Source organism: Myripristis murdjan, chromosome 13 (genome assembly GCF_902150065.1).
Source record: "Myripristis murdjan chromosome 13, fMyrMur1.1, whole genome shotgun sequence".
In the NCBI taxonomy this organism is placed as follows: Eukaryota; Metazoa; Chordata; class Actinopteri; order Holocentriformes; family Holocentridae; genus Myripristis; species Myripristis murdjan.
In genome coordinates this window covers 39,674,820-39,698,388 of record NC_043992.1, presented here as the reverse complement: position 1 = coordinate 39,698,388, position 23,569 = coordinate 39,674,820, and the positions used below count along the sequence as shown (strand labels likewise).

At 43.5% G+C, this 23,569-nt stretch overlaps 1 protein-coding gene across 1 annotated transcript in view; it reads right to left on the bottom strand.

Moving 5' to 3' along the window:
* LOC115369773 (NLR family CARD domain-containing protein 3-like) overlaps nt 1-14,285 on the bottom strand; it is a 68,502-nt gene extending 54,217 nt beyond the window's left edge. The window contains exons 1-5 of the mRNA XM_030066439.1: nt 14,209-14,285; nt 13,966-14,044; nt 13,572-13,800; nt 10,762-12,532; nt 10,487-10,660 (exon numbers count right to left, since the gene is read on the bottom strand). Of these exons, the coding sequence (XP_029922299.1) occupies nt 10,487-10,660; nt 10,762-12,532; nt 13,572-13,800; nt 13,966-14,044; nt 14,209-14,276 (2,321 nt within the window). The 5' untranslated portion in view covers nt 14,277-14,285. The remainder of the gene's footprint in view (nt 1-10,486; nt 10,661-10,761; nt 12,533-13,571; nt 13,801-13,965; nt 14,045-14,208) is intronic.
* Between the last annotated feature and the right edge of the window lie 9,284 nt (nt 14,286-23,569).

Here is a 23,569-nt window from a genome sequence, read left to right as displayed (position 1 = left end):
CACCAAGCTTGGCAACAAAAATTGTGTCTTTTAAGAAAAAGAACGACCTTCATCACTGGTACCAAAATGACCCAATACTCAAAATTTTGTATGTATTTTTATGGAACCAATCCATTTTAAATTTTTAATTGCTTTTTTAGGATTTGTTTAGTATTTTGGCTGTGACTCTACTAAAAGAAATTGCACTTGAAGACCTAAGAGTGATTCTTAATGCAATATTTCACAAATGCATGGGTGTCCGAAAACTTTTTTCCACCACTGTATTTTGAATGTGTGTGTGTGTGTGTGTGTGTGTGTGTGTGAGTGTGTGAGTGTGTGTGAGTGTGTGTGTGTGTGTGTGAGAGAGAGAGTGTGTGTGTGTGTGAGAGAGAGAGAGTGTGTGTGTGTGTGTGTGTGACTCTCACTCCTCAGATCTGACACAGAGACACTGAGGAGACATATGACCAAATCCAGAACCCCGGGTAAAGAGGCTGAGTGAAAGTGCTGCTGAAGGTGTGGAGGTGGATCAGTGAGTCAGAGGAGATGCTGTAGAAGGACAGAGAGCCAGCAGGCCAGTCCAGATACACTGCCACTCTGTTAGAGGAGGGGGGGACAGTGATGGATGTTGCTCTGTTTTTGTGACAGGCAGAGAAACCATCAGAACCATAGCAGAAGAGACTCCAGGAGGTTTCGTTCCGTCCAAGCACATTGTCTTTACTGCCTCCTCTCCTGCTGATTCCTCTGTAAGTCACTCCTATAGAAACCCATCCTTCCCTCTCGACCTCCCAGTAGCAGCGACCAGTCAGACCATCACTACACAGGATCTGACACCCGTAGTCAAACCTCTCTAGGTGATCAGGATATGGCTGCTCCTGTCTCACCAATGTCACCTTCCTGTTGTCCTCAGACAGGACGAGGAGTCTGTTTGCTGTGTTTGTGTCCAGTTTGAGTTCACAGGAATCTGATGGAGAGAACAAGACACAACAGACCTGCTGTGGTTATTTTCTGCTGATTGATTCACAGTTTGATTATTGATTTGTTAACTCTTTGATGATGACACATGGTGTCAGCCGTCCTCTTCATTCACAGCAGGATCTGAATGAATGGACGTCACAAACTGCTGTGGAAATTCACTTCACATCTGGAAGAGCCATTTCTACACAAACTAAACTACATTTACACTTTACAGATTTCTGTATACAGATGTGAATATTTGTCTATTCAGATTATTTTTTACTTGTTAGAAACTACATTCACAAGATGCTTCATGTATAATTTTTATTACCTTAAATTAAAGCTCTTCAAATGATAATGAAAATGCCTTTTCATTTGTGTTTTTTAATTGTATATCAAATCACTATAGCATTTTCATTTCTTTACTTTCTGTTTCTGAAAACAAAAGAACAATAACAGAACTGTACTTTAGCAATAAGTTCATGTAAATCTAATGTCTTTACCCATAGTAAATTTCACTTTTTTACGTGTGAGGAAGTGGAAGTGAGAGGAGGGGATCTAAAAAGTGTGGTCACCCAAGGGCACCACACTGTTTATCTGGGCCTGATGTGTGCATGCGAGAAAGAGAGAGCCTACCAGAATTTTTGTTGCTCACATTTCTTGGCAGTATTTGATTACTTGATTGTGGTTACACTACGATGCCAGAGGTGCGTTTCGAAGTTTTTGTATTTGGTTGTCTCAATGCACTCTTTTATTTGGTTATTTGATGCAGATATGAAGCTTTGCATGCTTATAGTGGGTTTTCTGTTGCATATGTAATGGTTTTACAGTTTTGCATGGGTTTCTGGCGAGGTCATGATTTGGGCTGGTTTTTATTGAATTGGGCAGGTTTTCAGTTGTGATTGGGCTGGAAACTGTCAGTCGGATCTGGCAACCCTGAGAATGAGCAGAGTTGCCTATTGTCTGGAGGAGCTGTGATTGAAACGTCTCGTATGAACTGCAACTGGCCACTCCATTGAAAAATTTCTGGCTCCGTCACTGTCCAGGGCAGAGAGGTCCCAGCAGATATTCATAAACACACTATTCTCAATATAGCCTTTTGGCAAATTCTGGTGCATTTGCAGAAATGTTCATTAATGTGCACTGTCCCTGTTACATGAAATTAAATTAAAGTAAATTAAATTAAATCCACACTTACACTTCCTCAGTCCTGGTTTCAGCCACTGCTCTCCACCATGGTCCACCCTGGAGGAAGAAACAGAGGCTCTGTCTCAATTCAAAGGTTCTACGCTACCAAGGTCGTATTTGTAGGCTGCTTACGTCACGGTGGTGCAACAAGTGCTGTCCCAGTTCAATTTTACAGCGCAGGGTCCTGCAAATGCAGCCGACCGATCCAGCCTATTTTTGCAGGACACACCTCCACGATGCTTCACGGCCGACATTACAGCCTACTTCCCAGGGTACATTTCAGTCCATTTGAATTTCTGAATCAGCCACCATTGCTGGAATTATTAAGCATGTTTTAGACCGTCTTAATGTTTATATCATGACGTTTGGATAAGTTTTCATGCCTATAATTACCACCATAGATTCGGTTTAGCTGTTAACTGTATCTGAACAACGCCTGTAAATGCAAGTTTAGTTAGATGAGTTAGACAGGCATTTTGCATGATGTTTCCATAGCAACCATCAGAGCATCAGGTACGTTACAATGTAGCCATGTGTACAATTACTTTAATTGGGATAGTCTGTAGGTCTGAGGCGTGAGATGAAATATAAGTCGGCCTAAGTAAACAAATAACCAGTTAGGCTATGTCAGCGGGTGCTGTTATAATAAACGGTGTATAGGTAACTATTTTACCTGATCACGCTGCTCCCTTGTGCGAAATATATAACCCGGTTGCGACGGGACAAGTGATTGAGCTCCTGCATCTTCGCAAAGACAAAATAAAATAAAATACATAAAACTATAGAATCAGTGTTGTCCATCTTGAGAGCGTTGAAGCTGCTTATCGTTTGGTTTCATGTACAGGTGTTCACTGACACACCTCTGAAACCTACTTCGGCATTTTACGCTGCATCACCCGAATGCGCTTCGGGAAGCGATAATAATGATGTAGGAATCCTCCACAGGCTACACTGTCCCAATTCACTAAACTTTTAGTTCCGGTAAACCTGATATCGGCACCTACGAAGGACGCCTCCTACGTAGTGGAGAGCAGTGGCTGAAACCAGGACTGAGGAAGTGTAAGTGTGGATTTAATTTAATTTAATTTAATTTAATTTCATGTAACAGGGACAGTGCACATTAATGAACATTTCTGCAAATGCACCAGAATTTGCCAAAAGGCTATATTGAGAATAGTGTGTTTATGAATATCTAGTTAGAAGTTCCACTAATTAATCCTGATAAGGCACACCTGTGAAGTGAAAACCATTTCAGGTGACTACCTCTTGAAGCTCATCGAGAGAATGCCAAGAGTGTGCAAAGCAGTAATCAGAGCAAAGGGTGGCTATTTTGAAGAAACTAGAATATAAAACATGTTTTCAGTTATTTCACCTTTTTTTGTTAAGTACATAACTCCACATGTGTTCATTCATAGTTTTGATTCCCTCACTTAGAATCTACAATGTAAATAGTCATGAAAATAAAGAAAACACATTGAATGAGAAGGTGTGTCCAAACTTTTGGCCTGTACTGTATATACATATGTATATGTATTGTTATTATTTTTAATCACATTTACAATATATGGGCTATTAGTGATTAAAAATAAATGAGAATAAAATAGTATTTATTAACTACCAATGTTTACAGGCCGGGTCTGTGTCTGTGACAGACGCCACTGAACAGCGCATGCGCGGAACACGGCAGCACGCAGCAGTTTGTTTTGAAGCCGAGGCGCGTGATATGCTGCTACTATGTCTGCTGTGTGGAAATATTTCAAAGAGAATGACGAGAACAACAGTTAGTTCATTTCATAATGTTTTATCAGGGCTCTCAAGTCTCACGCATTCCAACCCGTTCACACACTCACACACCACACCTTGTATTTCTCACGCAGAGAAATTACCAGGATAACACCCACCAAGTTGCGCAGCTATTTTTTTTTTTTTTTTTTTATAAAAGTGGTACGGCCCTATAATTTCTGCGATCACGGAATCACGGATGGAATCGCGGAATTAGCCAAATAAAACGGAAACGAGTCCAAAAGGCAGAGAAATTTTCCAGACTACAGCAGCGCACTGACATAGATTGTGTAACAAAGCGAAGAGTTGCCACTCCTCTCTATTTTCACTGGCTAACAGCAGCACACTGGCTTAGCTTGTCTATTCAGAGAAGAGGTATTACAGGCATACTACTGCTCATTCATTGGTAGCTGAATTGTTAGGTCTGTTTGATAAGCAATTTACATTGTTAAAACAAATAATAATTTAACATATTGTTACTGTAAAAAGGACTCTGTCAACCCTCAGGTGAAATAATTACTCATGCATCCTCTTGTCATTTTTGTTCAATCATTAATAATATATCATTTTCACCTTTTATTGCTATAACAACGTAATCATTAAATAAATAAATAAATAAAGAGTTGTTTATTTGTTACCTCAATTAATTTAAGGTAATTTCTATTTCATTTGTGTGCATTTTAGTTATTAACATTTTGGTCATTAACATTAAAAACACACTCTTTTTTGGTAATAAAATGCCCCCCTCCCCGTCGCCACCGCCACCACCACCACCATAATCTTTCTCTGAACTCAGTTCAAAACTTGAGAGCCCTGGTTTTATAGTATCGGATCGGGACTCGGTATCAGCAGATACTCAAAATCAAATGACTCGGACGCGGACTCGGGGGCAAAAAAACGTGATCGGGACATCCCTAACGAAAAATGTGTGTCTTGTGCAGAAAAAGCAGCATGTCAGTTTTCAAACTGATTGGACTTTACAGTTTTTCGTAATTTATCAACATGAATGGACAATGAACCCAAACTGCTGCAGGCACATAATCCCTGATGGCAGAGCGGTTAGTGTCTCCGCCTGCCGTGCGGGAGACCAGAGGGGACCGGCCCGTGGCATAGGCAATATAGGCAAATGCTAAGGGCGCCATCTGCTGGAGGGGCGCCGCTAGCAGCCAGAGGGGCACTGGTTGTTCTACCGCATAGGCGGTGCCAACCCATTTTGAGCCAGACCCACCCAATCAGAAGAAAATGTTTTCGGGATTAAAATGTTCATCCTATTACAAGCCTTAGCAGAGCTCATGTGAAGCTAGCTTCTCAGGCAATCAGCAGCTTTCTATCATACGTGAGTGCCATCATCCATCCCCTCACAGTCATGTCAGCAAGCCAAGCCACAGTAACAAAAATAACTGGGACCATTTCTGCTGCACTTAATAGCCTATGATAGATGTATTATTCTGAATAAGCTATAACCAAAATAACTTGGACCTTTTTATGCTGTGTGTGCGTTTTATCCGTTGTTTATTAAACAGGCGCTTCCCATCCTTAAATGTGATTGGCTGAGCCGCGTTCCATGCTGTTGTAAAATCAGTGTAACCCACTGGCAGACCGCAGCACAAAATATCCCTGCGCCAGTGTAAACGGACATAGCGTTGCCTAGCAACCAACTACTCTGCGCTCAACTTCCTCGTTAGGTTACATTTGTCTCAAGACTTTTGTAAACAAAATGTCAGACTTTGTGGTGAATTTTGATTTGCTGGGTGGCCTGAGCCTGGATGAGTGGTCGGAGGAGCTGCTTGGTGTCTGTTAAAAGACGCTGAATTCACCACCAGCAACAATGTTTTCACCGGTGTGATAAAGAAACTCCACCGAGAAGGACGTGACAAATCTTCCCACCACCAAGCCATAACCGAGGCAGACTGCCAGAAGATGAAGCACTTTCAGGCACCAAGTTCAGACACACCTTGAGGGCTTGTCTGTAAAGTCTGGTTTGACGTGCAGCTTCATGGGACGCAGGGTGAACGAGGGCAACCGCAAATTAAAGGCCGACTCCTTCAGCATTCGCCACGACGAAATGACCTAAAATATGTCACCCTGAATGCACAAAAAAATCACAAAGATGATGCCGAAAAAAAACATAGAAAGCCTGCATGGATTTATATATGAGCAGCCGGGTAACCCACTGTGTCCAGTGGCCTCCCTGGAGAAATAGCCTACCTCTCCCTGCTGCCTTCTGATCCACCTGCCTTTTATCTCCACACAAAGTGGACACAGTGTGACAGCGCCGATGTATGGTAAATTAACTGTATTATTATTGTTATTGTTACAACCGACGTTAGGCCTACGTCTGGCAAAAACGCCACCGTCCCAGCAAAGAGGAGTCCAAACATAATTGAACACTATTTTAACAATTGCACTATTAATGGAAATATCCAATTCAACATTAACGAGCCCAAATAGCCTGATGTGACATGATGATGGCGCTAGATGAAAAAGCAATCTTAGCGTCTGTGTTACTTGCCAACCGTTCTGTCCACTCTATCTTGCTTGGTGGAAGAATGAATAGTTCTCAATTTTTCTTGTGTGTTTATTTTATGGGCTATATGTAGGGTAACCGTTTTATAAAAGCAATAAGCCCCTTGAAGCCGATAGATAAGAACGCCCCTCAGCCGTTGTAAAATCACTGTAACCCACGGCTTCTCGGGGCTTAAATAATGTTGCACTTTCTGTTCTGAGTATGCTGTAACAGTGTAGCTTGGTTGGTTAAATAAATGGAGAGAGAGAGATAAAACCTCCAAAGATATATATCCGTTTATAGTTTTGTGCAGTCAATAAGAGAGAAATGAAATCTGCTGAGTCATTATATAGGTGTTTGTCCAGTTCAGCACTGAGGTGAGGACAGCGACACGATAGCCACTCAAGTGCAGACACGGCTGCTGTCATGCAGGTGGCAGTGCGGTGCGGTTTTGACGGCGTCGGGGTGGGGTTGGGGGGGTTGTTAGGCATGGAGGGGCGCAAGGGAGCAAGGGAGTAATTTCGCCTAGGGCGCCAACATAGGCAGGGCCGGCACTGAGAGGGGTGTACTACGAAGCAGAGGGGTGGGTTGGTAAGACATTGTGTGTGTCTCTCCATACCTGAGAGCCTCCAGTCTCCAGGTTGGATCCTTCAGTCCAGCAGAGAGCAGCTTCACTCCTGAGTCTCCTGGATGATTGTAGCTCAGGTCCAGCTCTCTCAGATGGGAGGGGTTGGAGCTCAGAGCTGAGGCCAGAGAAGCACAGCCTTCCTGTGTGAGCAGACAGCCTGACAGCCTGCACACCATCACAAACACAATCAGTCCAGCACATCATCTGCTTTGTGTTTTCACAAAAACCTACACAGCTTAGGAATCTGTTCAGTGACATGAAGCTGTATGCATGGCTGGAGCCATTTCTTTGATCCTGATCATTTCAACATTGTCAAGTTTCCATTTGAAGACCACCACAGACAAGCAAAAATTATAGCACAATTAAAATTCAGGAGTCTAGTACATGTAAGATGTAGAATTGCTCTGTGGAAGCTTGACATTGTCTCTAGATCAGGGGTGTCAAACTGGTGCCATGAAGGGCCGAGAGGCTGCAAGTTTTCATTCCAACCGAAAATTCCAGCAGGTGATTTCACTGATTACCTCACTTTCAAGCAGAAAGGAGGAACCAATCAGTGAAATCACCTGGTGGAGTTTTCGTTTGGAATGAAAGCCTGTAGCCTGGGTTGAATTAGTGAGTTGATAGCCAACTTTATGGTACCGAAAATCCGGAGTGCGAATTTCTGGTTAAGTGAAGCCAGATAACTTAGAGAAAGCCCGGGTATGTTAATCCAGCTTTATGGTACAGGCCTCTGCTCTAGATGAAGTGCAGCTTGCTGCATGTTTCATTCAGCAGGTTGACAACTGAGGGTGAATTGTTATATTTCAAAAATGGTTCAGTCAAATTCTCCAGTATCTCCAGTTTCACAGTGACAAGACAGAGAGACAGAGCAATCTGTTGGAACTACATGCACACCTATGAGGTTAACGTTTTCATGAAGAAGCAAATATAAGAACAATGTTGTCATGACCTCATATTCTGTGTCAGTGTCTAATCTCTAAACCCAAAGGAGAGGAGAGAGAGGGGGAGTGGACAGGCTGCAATAATAAAATGCATTTTGGTTTGATTCCTCAAAAGCCTATACCTCTACATATTTCTGCATCATGATGTGGTTGAATATTATTCCCGGCCTACATGATTCAAGTAACATTTTAATACAGTAGCTGTTTTACACTCTCATAATAAGTTAGTTTTTTTTTTTTTTTTTTTTTTTTTTTTTTAGTTGGCAACTGGAAAATCTATAATGTCATGTCCATATTGCAATGACTTGTGGGTATGTCAGGAGAAGTCTGCAACCCAAGCAGACTCTCTGCAGGTCTGCAGAAAGTCCGCTTGAGGCCCCTTCTGCACTCTGGACTTGTGGATTTTGAAAGCCCTCAGCACTCGCAGACTTCCCAGGAACACGCCCTCAAAGTCTGAGAGTCTGCAAGTGAAGTCTGGACATTTGGATTCAGCCAGAGAGACTGAAGCTTCACTCAGTCTGGCTCCAGCCTGCTGGAATCACTGCAGGAGCAGCACAACCACATTTAAACACCGGCTCACTTGAGCACAGAGCGTATACAGTGGAGGACTGTGAGGACTGGGAGGACTGGGAGAGAGGAGCCGGGCCAGCACGCTCACTCACCTCCAAACTACAGCAACAGACACTTTAAAGAGACATTTTCAAACCCTCATTATTCATACAGTTATATGGCTCTGATTGTTATTGTTGCACATGACATTATTACCGAGCTCCAGACTAGGGCCCGACCGATAAATCGATTATAGCCATTAGAGAATAATCGGTAATCGGCCAAAAGTTGGCCGATTGACGCCGATGTTAACACTTATTTTTCACTGGTTAAATGCAGGGAATATGGTGTTTTCTTAGAAATAATGTCCTTGTGTTACGTATCCAGTAGAGGGCGCTCCGACTCCTTTCACGTCCCGCTCCACAGTCCCCCCCACAGCAGAGAGAAGTAGAGAGAAGACTGAAGAGCCCACAGCGCATTTACTGAGCCCAGCGGTTTGCCTCAATGGTAAGTTCATAACTAGTTTGGGAAATAAACAATAACTCAGTAAGTTTCCCATTCCCCATGGCGAGCCTCGTTGTGTCTGTCACGCTTGACTGATATGTTAGCAAGCTAAAGTTAGGTCACCGTGCAAAACCCCCTATTGGCTGCATTTATTTACAGCAGCGCACGGACTGTGTTTTTTAACTTGTGGCGTTGAGGAGGAAAAAGCGTTTCTGGAAGAAGTTTTAACTTCATGGAGGAAAGAAAATGTGAAAGCACGTTTAGAGGACATCATAGAGGCACATTTCAAATCATGTTTTACCAGAGACTTTTATGATGCTGTTTATCCACCTACCTATTACCTACAGATAATAATTCATTAAATACACTCACTGACCACTTCATTAGACACTGTGCAATGTAATGCACACCAATAACAGCCCTACCATGAATTCTACTTTCATAAATGTCTTACTTTGTAAATGTTGACACTGTCAGAGAGACTTCTTTATGTTTACTGAGATGATAGTGGGTGTTGCTGTTGGTGTGGAGAGCAGTTTATTGAGGGGTGTTCAGAGTATTTTGACCCTCTGATGCATGTAAGTGGGGTTGACAAAATATCAACCACCTCAATATGATGCTTCTCACATCAATATCAACTACCATCTCAATAATAACCATAAAGAAGAATTTTCAGCTTTCTTACAGTCAACAACATTTTAAAGTAATAGGTTTAATCTAATGAAGTGGCCAAGAGTGTAAACGCCATATTCATGTGAACACAAGTAAGACAAATGCTTAATGTCTGAGTTTCAAAATGGCCCACATAACTAGACAGATATGTAACATTATTTTTTAACTAATACATATTATGTCTTACTGTTTTTTTTACAGATGGCAAAAGAAGTTGGACGCAGTACGGTGTGGGACTACTTCACCAAGGATGTCGCTGGTGAAGCAGTCTGTAATATTTGTGCAGCTTCTGTAAGCCAGGGATCAAGCAAGCAAAAAGCAAAAAACACAACCAACCTATGGCAGCACCTTAAAGCTGAACATGATGACATGATGATACTGCTTTTTTGCCCATCATGTTTTTGACTTATTTTATATTCAAATTGTTCATATGCTGCTTGTTCCACACAATTTTTGATAATAAAAGTATTTGAAAGTAGTAAAATGTTCTCCCTTCAATTAATATCTTTGTAACAAGTGTTTGGAACTATATTTAAGCCATCCAAAGCAGGTATTTCGCCTTTTTTTAAAAAAAAATTGAAAAATGTAAAGATTTAATAGGCCGATCTATCGATTATCAGATTTTTTAAATTCCCTAACATAAGAAACGGCATCGGCCCCAAAAAATCCATACCGGTCAGGCCCCACTCCAGACATCAGTGTCCTCACAGCTGGCTACAGGGGAGACTGCATGTAAATCAGGACTGAACTGGTCATGTGTTGAGCAGGTTGAAGAATCCTGACCTGAGAGCCTCCAGTCTGCAGTGTGGACTCTCCAGTCCAGCAGAGAGACGCTTCACTCCTGAATCCTGCAGATCATTGTTACTCAGGTCCAGCTCTCTCAGACTAGAGGACTGGGAGCTGAGAACTGAGGCCAGAGCTGCACAGCCTCTCTCTGACAGATTACAGCCACTCAGCCTGAGGAGGAATTATAAATGGAAAAAATAAATTTAAATGTGTTTCTCTTTTATAAAACCTCATGTTATGTGTTTAATATATCCAGTTAACTCTGAACCTACACAGATTTCTTGGAGGCTTTGACCACTGGCAGCAGCCTCAGAAGAGCCTCCTCTGAAGCAGAGTATTTCTTCAGGTCAAACACATCCAGATCTTCTTCTGATGACAGTAAGATGAAGACCAGAGCTGACCACTGAGCAGGGGACAGTTTTTCTCTGAAGAGACTTCCTGATCTCAGGTACTGTTGGATCTCCTCCACTAGAGAATGGTCATTCAGCTCATTCAGACAGTGGAACAGGTTGATGCTTCTCTCTGGAGACTCATTCTCCTTGATCTTCTCCTTGATGAACTTGACTGTTTCCTGGTTGGTCTGTGAGCTACTTCCTGTCTGTGTCATCAGGCCTCGTAGGAGAGTCTGATTAGTCGGCAGTGAAAGACCCAGGAGGAAGCGCAGGAACAAGTCCAGGTGTCCATTTGGACTCTGTAAGGCTTTGTCCACAGCACTCTGGAGGAGTGTTACTTGGGAGGTTGATTGTTCTTCTGACAGCAGATTGACTCCAGAGTTGATGAATGTCACAAAGACATGAACAGCAGCCAGAAACTCCTGAAGGCTCAGATGAACGAAGCAGAAAACCTTGTCCTGGTACAGCCCACGCTCCTCTTTAAAGATCTGTGTGAACACTCCTGAGTACACTGAGGCTGCTCTTATATCAATGCCACACTCTGCCAGGTCTGCTTCATAGAAGATCAGGTTGCCTTTCTCTAGCTGCTCAAAAGCCAGTTTTCCCAGAGACAGGATCATCTCTCTGGTCTCTGCCGTCCAGACTGGATCGGTCTCATGTTTCTCATGATATTTGACGTTCTGCACTTTAAACTGAACCACCAGGAAGTGGATGTACATCTCAGTCAGGGTCTTGGGCAGGTCTCCTCCCTCACTGGTTTTCAACACATCCTCCAGAACTGTAGCAGTGATCCAGCAGAAGACTGGGATGTGGCACATGATGTGGAGGCTTCGTGACGTCTTGATGTGGGAGATGATTCTGCTGGCCTGCTCCTTATCTCTGAATCTCTTCCTGAAGTATTCCTCCTTCTGTGGGTCAGTGAAGCCTCTCACCTCCGTCACCATGTCAACACACTCAGCAGGGATCTGATTGGCCGCTGCGGGTCGTGTGGTTATCCAGAGGCGAGCAGAGGGAAGCAGTTTCCCCTTGATGAGGTTTGTCAGCAGAACGTCCACTGAGGTGGACTCTGTAACATCAGTCAGGATCTGGTTGTTGTTGAAGTCCAGAGGAAGTCGACACTCATCCAGACCGTCAAAGATCAACACAACCTGGAACTGCTCAAACCTGCTGATTCCTGCTTCTTTGGTCTCAGTGAAGAAGTGATGAAGAAGTTCCACCAAGCTCAACTTCTTCCCTCTCAGCAGATTCAGCTCTCTGAAAGTGAATGGAAATGTGAAGTGAACATGCTGGTTGGCTTTGTGTTCAGCCCAGTCCAGAGTGAACTTCTGTGTTAAGACTGTTTTCCCAATGCCAGCCACTCCCTTTGTCATCACTGTTCTGATTGGTCGATCTCTTCCAGGTAAAGCTTTAAAGATGTCCTCACATATTATTGGTGTTTCTGGTCTGGCTGGTTTCCTGGATGCTGTTTCAATCCATCTGACCTCATGTTCCTCACTGAGCTCTCCACTCCCTCCCTCTGTGATGTACAGCTCTGTGTAGATCTGATTCAGAAGTGTTGGGTTTCCTGCTTTAGCAATCCCCTCAAACACACACTCACACTTCTTCTTCAGGGCAGATTTGAGTTCGCGTTGGCACACTGCAGCAGCAGTTTCTGAATGAACAAAAAACAAAATCATAAACAAATCCATGAAAAAGCGGAAGGGTAGGAGTGCTGCCTGGAACTACTTCTTTATGTTAAGATGGTGCTCTTTGGTTAAAGGCTGGGTCCATAGAAATCACTGAAAAAAAAACGAAAAAAAATACCAAGGCACTCATCTTAGAAAAAATGTATAATGCCTTTATTAAGTTACCGACAAAACATGGTTAAAAGGTCACTTTGACACGTTTTGGCGGAAAGCCTTCGTCAGGGAGTGTGTGGTCTGACACCAAGACAGGTATAATTAAAATCAAATGTGAGTCTGGTCACAGGTGTTGGCATTTGAGTCATCAGTACCAAAAAACAGACAGATGATGCCAATACTAGGGCCAGACAGCAGGGGACCTTGTAGGGAAGTGATTATATTCTAGATCTTCATTAAGACGTGGATAGTGGGTTGCTTTTAACTTAAAGATCCAAAAGCTTTCACGTTGATTCAGTTGTGTCAACCTGTTACCTCCCCTTATGGTTTGTGATATGTGATCAATACCTATGGCCCTAAGGATGGAAAGATCGCTATTATGTTTATCTTTGAAATGACGAGCCATTGGGTAGTTATCATTTTTTGTTCTTATTGCATATTTATGTTCAGAGACTCGATCTTGTAATCGGCGTTTGGTTCTGCCAATATAAGATACATTACACAGAGGGCATTTCAGTTTGTAGATCACAAAAGTTGTTTTACAGTTGATGAAGTGTTTTATTTCATAGGTCTTGTTTCCATGTACATCGTGAAAGTATTTACATTTGGTCACAGTGGAGCAATGATTACACTAACCACACTGAAAGCTACCATAGGCTTTAAAACTTGTGTGTAAAAAGTGTCAGAGGCTGAAATAATCTGTCATCAAGCAACAGCCTGACACATCACAACTGCTTTGATCTGATTGGCTGTTTAACTCTGCTGTTAATTTAATTTTTTCAGTTTGACTCAAACTGAAAACTCAGATTTTTTTGTTTAAAATTTTAAATTGAATTTTTTGGTTTTACTTACTGCTCCACAGACGCTCAGCCAGCTCCTCCTGCTTCATCCTCCTCAGGAGGTGCAGTGTGATCTGCAGAAAAAACTCTCTGCTTTTCTTCCTCTGCTCTTCCTCCTCACCGTCCAACACCTCCTCATCCTCCCTCTGCCTCTCTGAGCATTCTGGGTAATCTGAATTCAGAGACCTCTGCAGGTTTTTCAGCTCCTTCTTCACAAAGGTGTTGATGTTCTCCTCCAGCAGCTGGAGCAGAAAAATAACAGAATTAGACTTCCAAATTAAAATCTGGACACAAAACACAAAATCAAATCCAGGTCAAAGAGGCTGAAAGATACAGAGAGCAGCACGGAGACGATTCTGAGCAGAATGGTTGTTGTTCAGTTGGTTTGTTGTTGTACATTTACACACCATAAATATGGAGGCCAGGTCTGTTTGATGCTGCTGGTCAGACTGAGCACTGGGAACCTCTGAGCTCTGCTGCTGGACTCTGTGGAGGACACACACACACACACACACACACAGGATTATTGGATGTGATGTCTTGAAAGAGGAAACTCAGTCAACAGAGTCTGAAGGGTCGAACCAATTCTGGATCTCATGAATCTGATGACAGAAAAACCATCTGATTTATCACCAGTTTGAAATAATTACCCATCATCCACAGTGAGGTGGCTGTCTTTGAACTCAATAGGGTGACCCTTAGAGTGGTCACTCCTCATGGACACACAGCTGGGCTCAGGTCCAGGTTCATGTTCAGGTCCAGGTTCAGGTTCAGGGGGGTCTTGTCTCCCCTGCTGGATCCTGATAGAAACATTATGAACACAGTGAAGGGATCTGCTTTACTTTCTTAGTCACACTAACATACTAAGATAATAATGAGTGACGTCTTTTCAGAAACAACACTGTGTGTAAAATGGAATGTGAACACACACAGAGCTTTTCCTGTGAATAATGCTGCTGTGCTGATTTGCCTGCTGAGCTCTGAGATGGAGAACAGTCATGGACAGTCAGAGATCCTCATCTCACCTCTTAGCTTTGGTCTGGCTGTCATGTTCCCCAGACAGAGTGCTTTCAGAGGCAGGGAGCCCCTCCTCTCTCTCCTCACACACATCCATAGCCGAGCCGACACCTTGACACAAACACAGCGGCTGATTGATGACAACAAGCTTTCCATGACAGGATGTGTGCTGTCTTCCTGTCAGCACCATGTCACATATACAGAGTGGACGTAACACTCAGAGCAGCCGCCCTTTACATCAAACCCACTGAGCAGCTTCATCTACAGAGGACTTTGAATCCTCTGGGACTCTTCACACATGGACCGCCAGCAGCTCACATCTACAAAGCTCTCATTCCACTGCATTCCACTGCATTTCATATACATTTTGTGTGTGTGTGCTCATGCACAGGGTGTATGTGATGCGTCTGTGCAGTAAAACTGTAGTAGTAGTGCCTGTAGGTGATGCATGTTGCATGTTGCTTGTTGCATGCTGCCCCTGCTTGCTACTTTCTGCTTACAGCTACTGCCCTGGCTAGCCCCCCTTATAGGGGGTGAAAAGAGGAGCCGAGCGCCTAAGTCTCCTCCTGCCAGTACACAGCCTCTCCACCTCCAAGATTCCTACAGTGCCTCCCCGTGGCCACACATGGTAACTGGGTACCTTGCAGTCCCAGGCTAAATTGTAGGGGATCTTGGAGCAGCAGTGGGCCCCAGAGGCGTGACGTGCAGCCCCACTGGCATGTGGATATGCCCTGGCGTCCGCCAACCACTGCTCCACCTATGGGTTAAATAGCACCCCTGCTGCCTTGTGGGTGTCCTCAGGAAAGGAAAAGGCTAAGGGAGCAAACCCTGACAGAAAACCTGGCTTGGACTCCGTCAGGCAGTTCAGTGCACCTAAGCATTGTTCTGGCAACTCCTGCAGCAAAACTGATGCCAAATGTATCGGTTCACCGTTCCTTTGGATCACACCAGGGAGGCCGAGAGGGGAGCCTTGCTGCCTGGGCGACACAGGGCCCTCATACACCCTGCCAAGGCTTCTTGCGCCCTGGAGAGGAAACTCCAGCTCCACTGTGCAGTGGAAGCACAACACGAGAGGTTAGCAGTTCTAAGCCCTTTCTTAATTGGCGTAGTGATGGGCGCCAGGGGCTACCTATGTCGGTGGGAGAGATTGCTTTTATCTCATTGGACAGCTACCGCCCGCCTACATCACCGGATCCGGCCTATATCTGTGATACTTGTGGCCGAGTCTGCCACTCACGGATTGGACTCCACAGCCACAGTAGATGCTGCACCAAAATCTAACTCCCAGGCACAAGAAATCTATGGTCTTCCGAGACTGTGATGCCGATGACGCCGAATTTACATTTTCTGATAATATGTGGCGGTAAATTTCTTGTCATTTGATTTTAAATGTGTAATTATAATAATTACAAATTATTGCTTCTTTTACTCAGTGTTTTGCTAATTTTCAGGTTATTTCTTGCTCATTTGCTAATTCCCCCAGGTTCCATGTCTCAAAGTGTTCATACTGAAATGATCAGTGATTGTTGTGTAAAATATTATGTCTGTGGAGATTCTCAATCATCCAGGTCATGATATGCAAGTAGCATGACACCATAGATGTGGTATCAGTGACCCTGACAACGACCCCACAGATGGTAAATACCTGAGAGTTTCTGCCAGTCAACCAGAACTGAAGAAGCTTCTTGGAGGAGAAGCTAAATGTCTTCTGAACGCTGACTTTGCTCTAACCCTACCTGCATGTAAAATATTAGATAACAGCTACAATAATCTGTGACAGTGTTTTGCTCTCTTGGTGGATCAACAGCAAAATAAATGAACTCAAGTCAACTTTCTCCAAGCTGTCAGACTGGTTCTGTAACTTGGTGCATATTTCATCGATGAGGTGTTGAGATTACAGCTCACCTGACGCAGACTTTGGTCAGCAGTAAAACACACAGGTAAAACATTTCAGACAAAGATGATTTTGTCCTCAGTCAACATTAAATATCATGACATGATGAATATTTAGATGCTGAAACACGTTTATCCCGTTTTGAAAGCCTTTCCACATGTGCTGGTCCCAGTGTGCTCTCCAGTCCTCCAGCTCTGAAACACAATGTAGGAGCCTGTTCATCAAACATCTCTAATGATCCCTGGTCGGCTCTTTACCTGCTGAGTCACATCCACATCAAATCCAAGAGACTTTCAGCTTCACCTGGAGAGGAAACCCAGAGAGAGAAGACGCTGCTGCTTCTGCTGCCACACTGCTGACTGTGTGTGTGTGTGTGTGTGTGTGTGTGTGTGTGTGTGTGTGTGTGTGTGATGCCACTTCACAGCGAGGGGCAGGTACCAACCTGTTTTAGGAGAGTGGGAGGAGAAATTCATTTGGAGCTCATCCAACCCCAACATAGACAAAATGAAACTGTTCAAAGTGAAGAACATGAAGTTTCACAAATATCTGAAGAAGACCAATAAGAGCCTGAAACCCTCATTGGAATTCAGCAACAAAGAAGTCAATATCCCACATGTGAATTTACAAAAACAGATTCATGTACCTCTGTCTATAGAGAAATCCACTGATCAAGGGTCAATAGTTTCCATCCAGCGACTACGGCCACAACTGGACAGCCAGAAGAAAGTCCCCTAAATCCGTTTTTTTTTTTCTTTTTTCTTTTTTTTTTCTTTTTTTTTTTTTTTTTTAATTCCAGACTGGATGTGACATTTTCATGTCTGATTTGGGCCACTTTGACATGAGCTCCTTAAACCAGATACAGATGTGATTTACTGCTGTGTGAACCCTCAGATCAGGATTCATGTGGTGTTCCTCCCACTGAGCGTGCTCATATCTCTTTCATAAAACACTGATTGTCCGAAAATCACACCTGGGTCCCTTTCAGTTGCTGTTTGGTGACGTGTCGTGTGTGTTACACAGAGGAAGAGTTTGACAGCAAGGCAACAGACATGGTGAACCGCCTCACTGAGCAAGAACACAAAAGCACTTCAAAGAGCCTCCAATAGAAAACAGTTACCTAAAAAAAGCTCTCACATTGCTCTTCACAACTCGATTTTGAGACGCAGAACAGAAAATTATCAAATAAGAAACCTGACTAACTCCTTACCACTCTGGCCCTTTCTTTAGGCCCGTTTTAGAGCGTGGACAGGGGGTCTTCAGGGGAAATAAAAGGTCAACAGTAGAAGCCAAATAGAAGTGAAAAACATCATCTGAAAGCTGGATCCTGAAGATCAATTTGAGATGCAGCTCAGCTCTGTGTGTCTTGTTATTCTAGTCATAAATCTGTAGTAAACATTGTATTTTGGTTAGGAGCTTATTTATTTATTCAGAATGTCCAGTGTCCAGGGACCACTGGAGAATTAATAAAAAAAAATGGTCATAATCCCTCCCAAATCCCACATTAGGACACCAAGACCTTGAGGAACACCACAGAAAAAAAACTTTTGACTTTTGGAGATTTCTGTAGGAATTGCATTTTTTCAGTGATTGGATGTTGAGTGTTGTGTTGTGTTAATGTGTCAGAAACTGGCCCTCCCTGTCAGTCCAGCTGGAGAAGCAGAGCTCCTCTGAACGGCCTCGCTCTCTAGTTTGTGTTTGTAAAGTTTGATGAGGCTGTGATTCTCCTAGAGGTCACTAGAGGTCACACACACACCATTTTACAACAGGCCACAAGAACACATGTGGACTGCAGGCTTTGGGGCCCAAACTGCATGGGATTAGCAGAAGGTGGGCGTGTCTGCAAAGGGGAGAGCCATGGCTGCATACAGAACCCATTTTCATTCACACAGCTGGAGGTCAGAGGTCAAGGGACCCTGCTGGAGACAGACATGACAGTTTTTCCCCTCAACAAAATTTAACCGGACTTTGGAGCGATGTTTAACATGCTTGGCGGCAACCTAGCGTGACATGTTGACATGTTGGACATCAGTCGCTGAGGTTGTCTCGTTTCAGATGACAGCAGGATCTGCACTCTAAAACTGTGGGAGTGAGCCTCTACAGCCTCTGACAGACAGTAAGTGGAGCATCGCTGAGCCTCACTGGCCTGAGCCCAGAGTCTGTCTGGGCGCCGGCTGCAGCCTCGGCCACTGAAACTGCAGCAAACACCTTTCAGCTCCTCACTTCAGCCTCAGAGCCGAGCAGCTCCAGCTCTGCTCTGCCTGACGTCCCACTGAACACTTTTTCACTGTTTTTCTCACACACACACACACACACACACACACACACACACACACACACACACACACACACACACACACACGAACACACACTATCAACCTAAAGGGCTGGATGAAGTGGCTTTACATCAGAGTTGTGCAGACACTAACTGCATAAATACATTCCCACTGATTTGTTTTTGTTGTTTTGTAGGTGGTGTTGGTGCTCGGAGAAAAGGACAATAAAGGTATTCATTCACTCATTCATCACACCGACTGCAGGGCCGAGCCCGGGCCGACGGGCAGGGCCGGGCCTCAGCTGAGGGTTTGACGTCTCCACCCGTCCCGTCTGACTTCAGCATCGGCACCAACACTGCAGCATTTGCACAATTAATGACAGGAACACACAGCAAAACTTCATCTTAAAGTGACAGTTCACCCTGCCACATGGAGACAATAAGAACACAGGCCATGCAGATAGTTCTTAACCATGAGTCCAACGAGTATGAATTTTTAGGCTCATTTTTTAAAATTTCTTAATTTTTTTTTGTAGAGAGTCAGAAAAGCTGTGAGTGCTGCGAGGCTGCAAAGCCATGGGGCTCCCATGTGTGCAAAACAGCTGTGGAACTGCAAACGATATAGCAATAATAACAAGAAGAAAAAATGATAATAATAATTATATAATAAGTACTGCATGGTATCAAATGAACAGTAAACAATAAAAGAGGCAGCAGTTAGACATTTCAGAGTGAGCTCCACAAACCACTGCAGGCAGAAGCTACAGGCACATTTTATTTTTTATTTGATGTTATTTGATGTATTTACTTATACTATTATTATTATTATTATTGTTATTGTTATTGTTATTATTATTTTAACCATGTAAGATTGTTAAAAATACGTTGTTATTTTTATTTAGTTACTTATTATTTATTTACCCTCATGACTCTCGGAAAAAAAACAAAACATTTCTGTTTCTTTCGTCAGAGTGGAGGTGACTGGCGACCTCAATACACCGATGCAAAAAAGGATATAAACACAGTTTTAAAACTCTTTGGTCTAAAGAAAACAACAACAACAACAACAACAACAATAATATTAATAACACGTTTCAAATGCAATTTATTCTTGTTGGACTTCCAAGACAACTCAGGATGAGTAGGTGATATAAAGGATGTTGTTTTGAGTGAAGTATTCCTTTACTGAATGAAGGTACAGTAGTTGACACACACACACACACGCACGCACACAGGGGTTACAGAGAGAGAGTGTGTGTGTGTGTGTGTGTGTGTGTGTGTGTGTGTGTGTGTGGCGGGCTCGTCAGGTTTCAGTGATACCCAGCCCTGTTGCTGTTTACCTTTACCCACAATGCAACCTGTGAAAACAGAGGTGGTTTGTGGGAATGCTGGGATACGGCAGGAAGTTATAATATTATCAGTGAGACACACACCTGCCCGTCCCTCTGTCCAAACACACACACACACACACACACACACACACACACACACACACACAGTCAGCAGTGTGGCAGCAGAAGCAGCAGCGTCTTCTCTCTCTGGGTTTCCTCTCCAGGTGAAGCTGAAAGTCTCTTGGATTTGATGTGGATGTGACTCAGCAGGTAAAGAGCCGACCAGGGATCATTAGAGATGTTTGATGAACAGGCTCCTACATTGTGTTTCAGAGCTGGAGGACTGGAGAGCACACTGGGACCAGCACATGTGGAAAGGCTTTCAAAACGGGGTTAACGTGTTTCAGCGTCTAAATATTCATCATGTCATGATATTTAATGTTGACTGAGGACAAAATCATCTTTGTCTGAAATGTTTTACCTGTTTGTTTTACTGCTGACCAAAGTCTGCGTCAGGTGAGCTGTAATCTGAACAGTTCAAAGTTCATTTTTTTCTGCTGTTGATCCACCAAGAGAGCAGAACACTGTCACAGATTATTGTAGCTGTTATATAATATTTTACATGCAGGTAGGGTTAGAGCAAAGTCGACTGGACTTGATAGTAGATTTCAGAAAACGCTTCTCTTCTCCTCCAAGAAGCTTCTTCAGTTCTGACTGACTGGCAGGGAATCCCAGGTATTTAACCTGTGTGGGGTCACTGTCAGGGTCACTGATACCACTAATATAGGAGCTGCTGGGTGTTAACCATCATCACTGAGAGTGGTTGGAGTCACCTGGTGCCAGGTGTGATCGACCGTTGTCACGAGGTCAGGTGTGAGTGGTGGTTCAATCTCCTGGGAAGGGATGAGAGGACAGCATTGTAGATGGAGGACAGGTGGTGTCTGAGGCCTCCTCCTCTGTTGACTGATGGTTTCTCTGCTTTGACACAGATCGCCTCTTTCACTCCTCTTTCAAACCAGCTGTCCTCCCCGTCCACAATATGGACATTGTGGTCCTCAAAGGTGTGTCCTTTGCTCTTCAGGTGTAGGCTGAATGTTGAGTCCTGGCCCCACACAGGTTAAACACCTGAGATTCCCTGCCAGTCAGCCGGGACTGAAGAAGCTTCCTGGAGGAGAAGCGAAATGTCTTTCACTAACTAAGACCACGCGAAGCCTTGGTCCTATCTAACTTGGACTATTGCCCTATAATATGGTCCACTAGGTCAAAGAGTAATATTGTGAAATTGCAGCTGGTCCAGAATAAAGCAGCACGAGTTACTCTGTCCTGTGGATGGAGAACCAATGTATCCAAAATGCATGAATCATTACGTTGGTTGGATGTGAAAAATAGATTATTGTATTTATTAATAATTTTTATCAAGAATGTCATTACTTCAAAATCTCCTGTCACTATTCATGAAAAATTGTCTCTCAGGTCTGAGGCACACAGTTATTCAACTAGACATGCTGCTGAAGGTCGTTTTACCCTACCAAAATCCAAGACCTTGACTCAGCGTACAGTGACATATAGAGCAATGCAACAGTGGAATTTGCTTCCCTTTTCTCTGACTCAATTAAATCTTAGCAGCTTGAAAAAACAACTAAAAATCTATTTTCTAAATATGAAATAATAATTTGGTTATTGCTGTTCCTTATGATATCAAAGTTAAATGAATGGTAGATGTTTTGTCTGTGCACTGCCTGGCTGCTCATGCTTGGTGGCCTGAACTTGCTTCACGGGAGGGCCCAGGTATGAAGGCTGATGCTGCCAGGGTCCTTGCTGTTGGGGTGGGCGCAGGTCAGCATAGGTGAGCAGCTGGACATTGTTGATGTGTGAGTCCTTGTTTATTGTTTATTTGTGTAAAATTTGCGTTAAAATATATTGGGGTTTTTTTCAGTTGGCTATAATTGCAGTGTCTGCCTTATGTTTTGTTTGTATTTGTCTTGTGATCTTGTTTTCCATGATATATGATTATTATGTAATGTCTGTGTGCTGTCGTTATATAATGTAGTGTATGTTGTGTCAGACATGAGAAATGTGCACCCATGTGCGTACATGACAAAACATACCTATCTGTGTACTGATGTATTGTCATTATGAATAATTATAGACCCCAGGAAGAATAGCTGTTGCTTGCAAAAGCTAATCGGGGATCTAAATAAAACAAACAAACAAACAAACAATTTGTGTATAGTTTAAATAGTTGATTTGATCAACAAGAAGATTCAGGAAGGGATAAGATGAGGGTCGATGACGATGGATGTTAGTGTCGAGGGGAGTGATGGAAGCCGGATGAGGGTGGATGACGTGTTCGGAGAGATGAAGGAGTCGAGGCTGGAGCGTCTTGGAACCCGGGGGTGGAGACTCAGGGTGGGGGCATGTCTCGATGAGCAATTTCTTTGCTTCATCATCCCCCGGTGGTTCCTATGATGAAGGAAGAGAGGAGAATTACTGAGGGTTTGGGGGGGTGGGGTTTGAGAGAACTGAGACAAACAGGTTAGGCGTGCTTATATATGTGCGTGCAGGTATGTGGCTGGGAGAGGCACAGGTGATTTGGATTAACGAGGCACTGGTGTTGTGAATTAGTGAGAAGGAGCGGGGCGTGGTCCTGTTCCTGAACTTAGTTATAATAATAACTTCATTCAAAAACCTGCTATCAAGTCCAGTTGACCTTGATTTTAACCTCACTTGACTGTGTGTTGATGTGTTCCACATCAGTCAACGCTGGTTTGTTGGCATTTCCAGACATGCAGATAATCATCATCAAATGAATGCAGTTTTCTCAATGCCTTCAAACTAAATTAGAACATTCAGGTGTTTATTTGTGACAAAAGACAGATGTTTTGCTCATTTTTTAGAACCTCAAAGTGATTGGTGTAATTTTAAAGAGCAAACTGTGAACGGCTAAGGCGTTAGCCACCTGTGATGACCCGCATTACATTTATGATGTTGCGCACTGCACATATCGAGCAGCATCTGAACAAAAAAATCCACCTATTCACATTTTTACTTGCACACATGTGCCTGTAAACCCAGTAGTGAGCTAGAAGGATTGACATGTAAAATGCAGCAGGCAAAGCAACGCCAGTCAAAGGCCACCCAACTGTATGTATGGAATGTCCTCAGCAGTGCAGTTATTTTTTAGCTGAATAATAATTTGGGTTGAAAACGCCAACAGAATTTAGTGAATCAGTGAATTCAGTGAGTCAAGGGGACAGAGGCTGCCCTCAGAGGCCCCAGGGACTAGCTGCCCCTGAAAGGCTCAGGTGGCTTTATTTTCTGAGGGTGTACATCACTTCCTTCACTATGCTCTTGTCAGGGACACATCAGGACACATTACAAATAATACGTGGTCAAATATCTCCCAGAACCCTCTGCAGCTGGTTTGAGTGATGGGATCATGATGCGTCTTTTGAGGTCATTTTCACTTTCTTCTGTTTTTCCTCTGAGGGACCAAC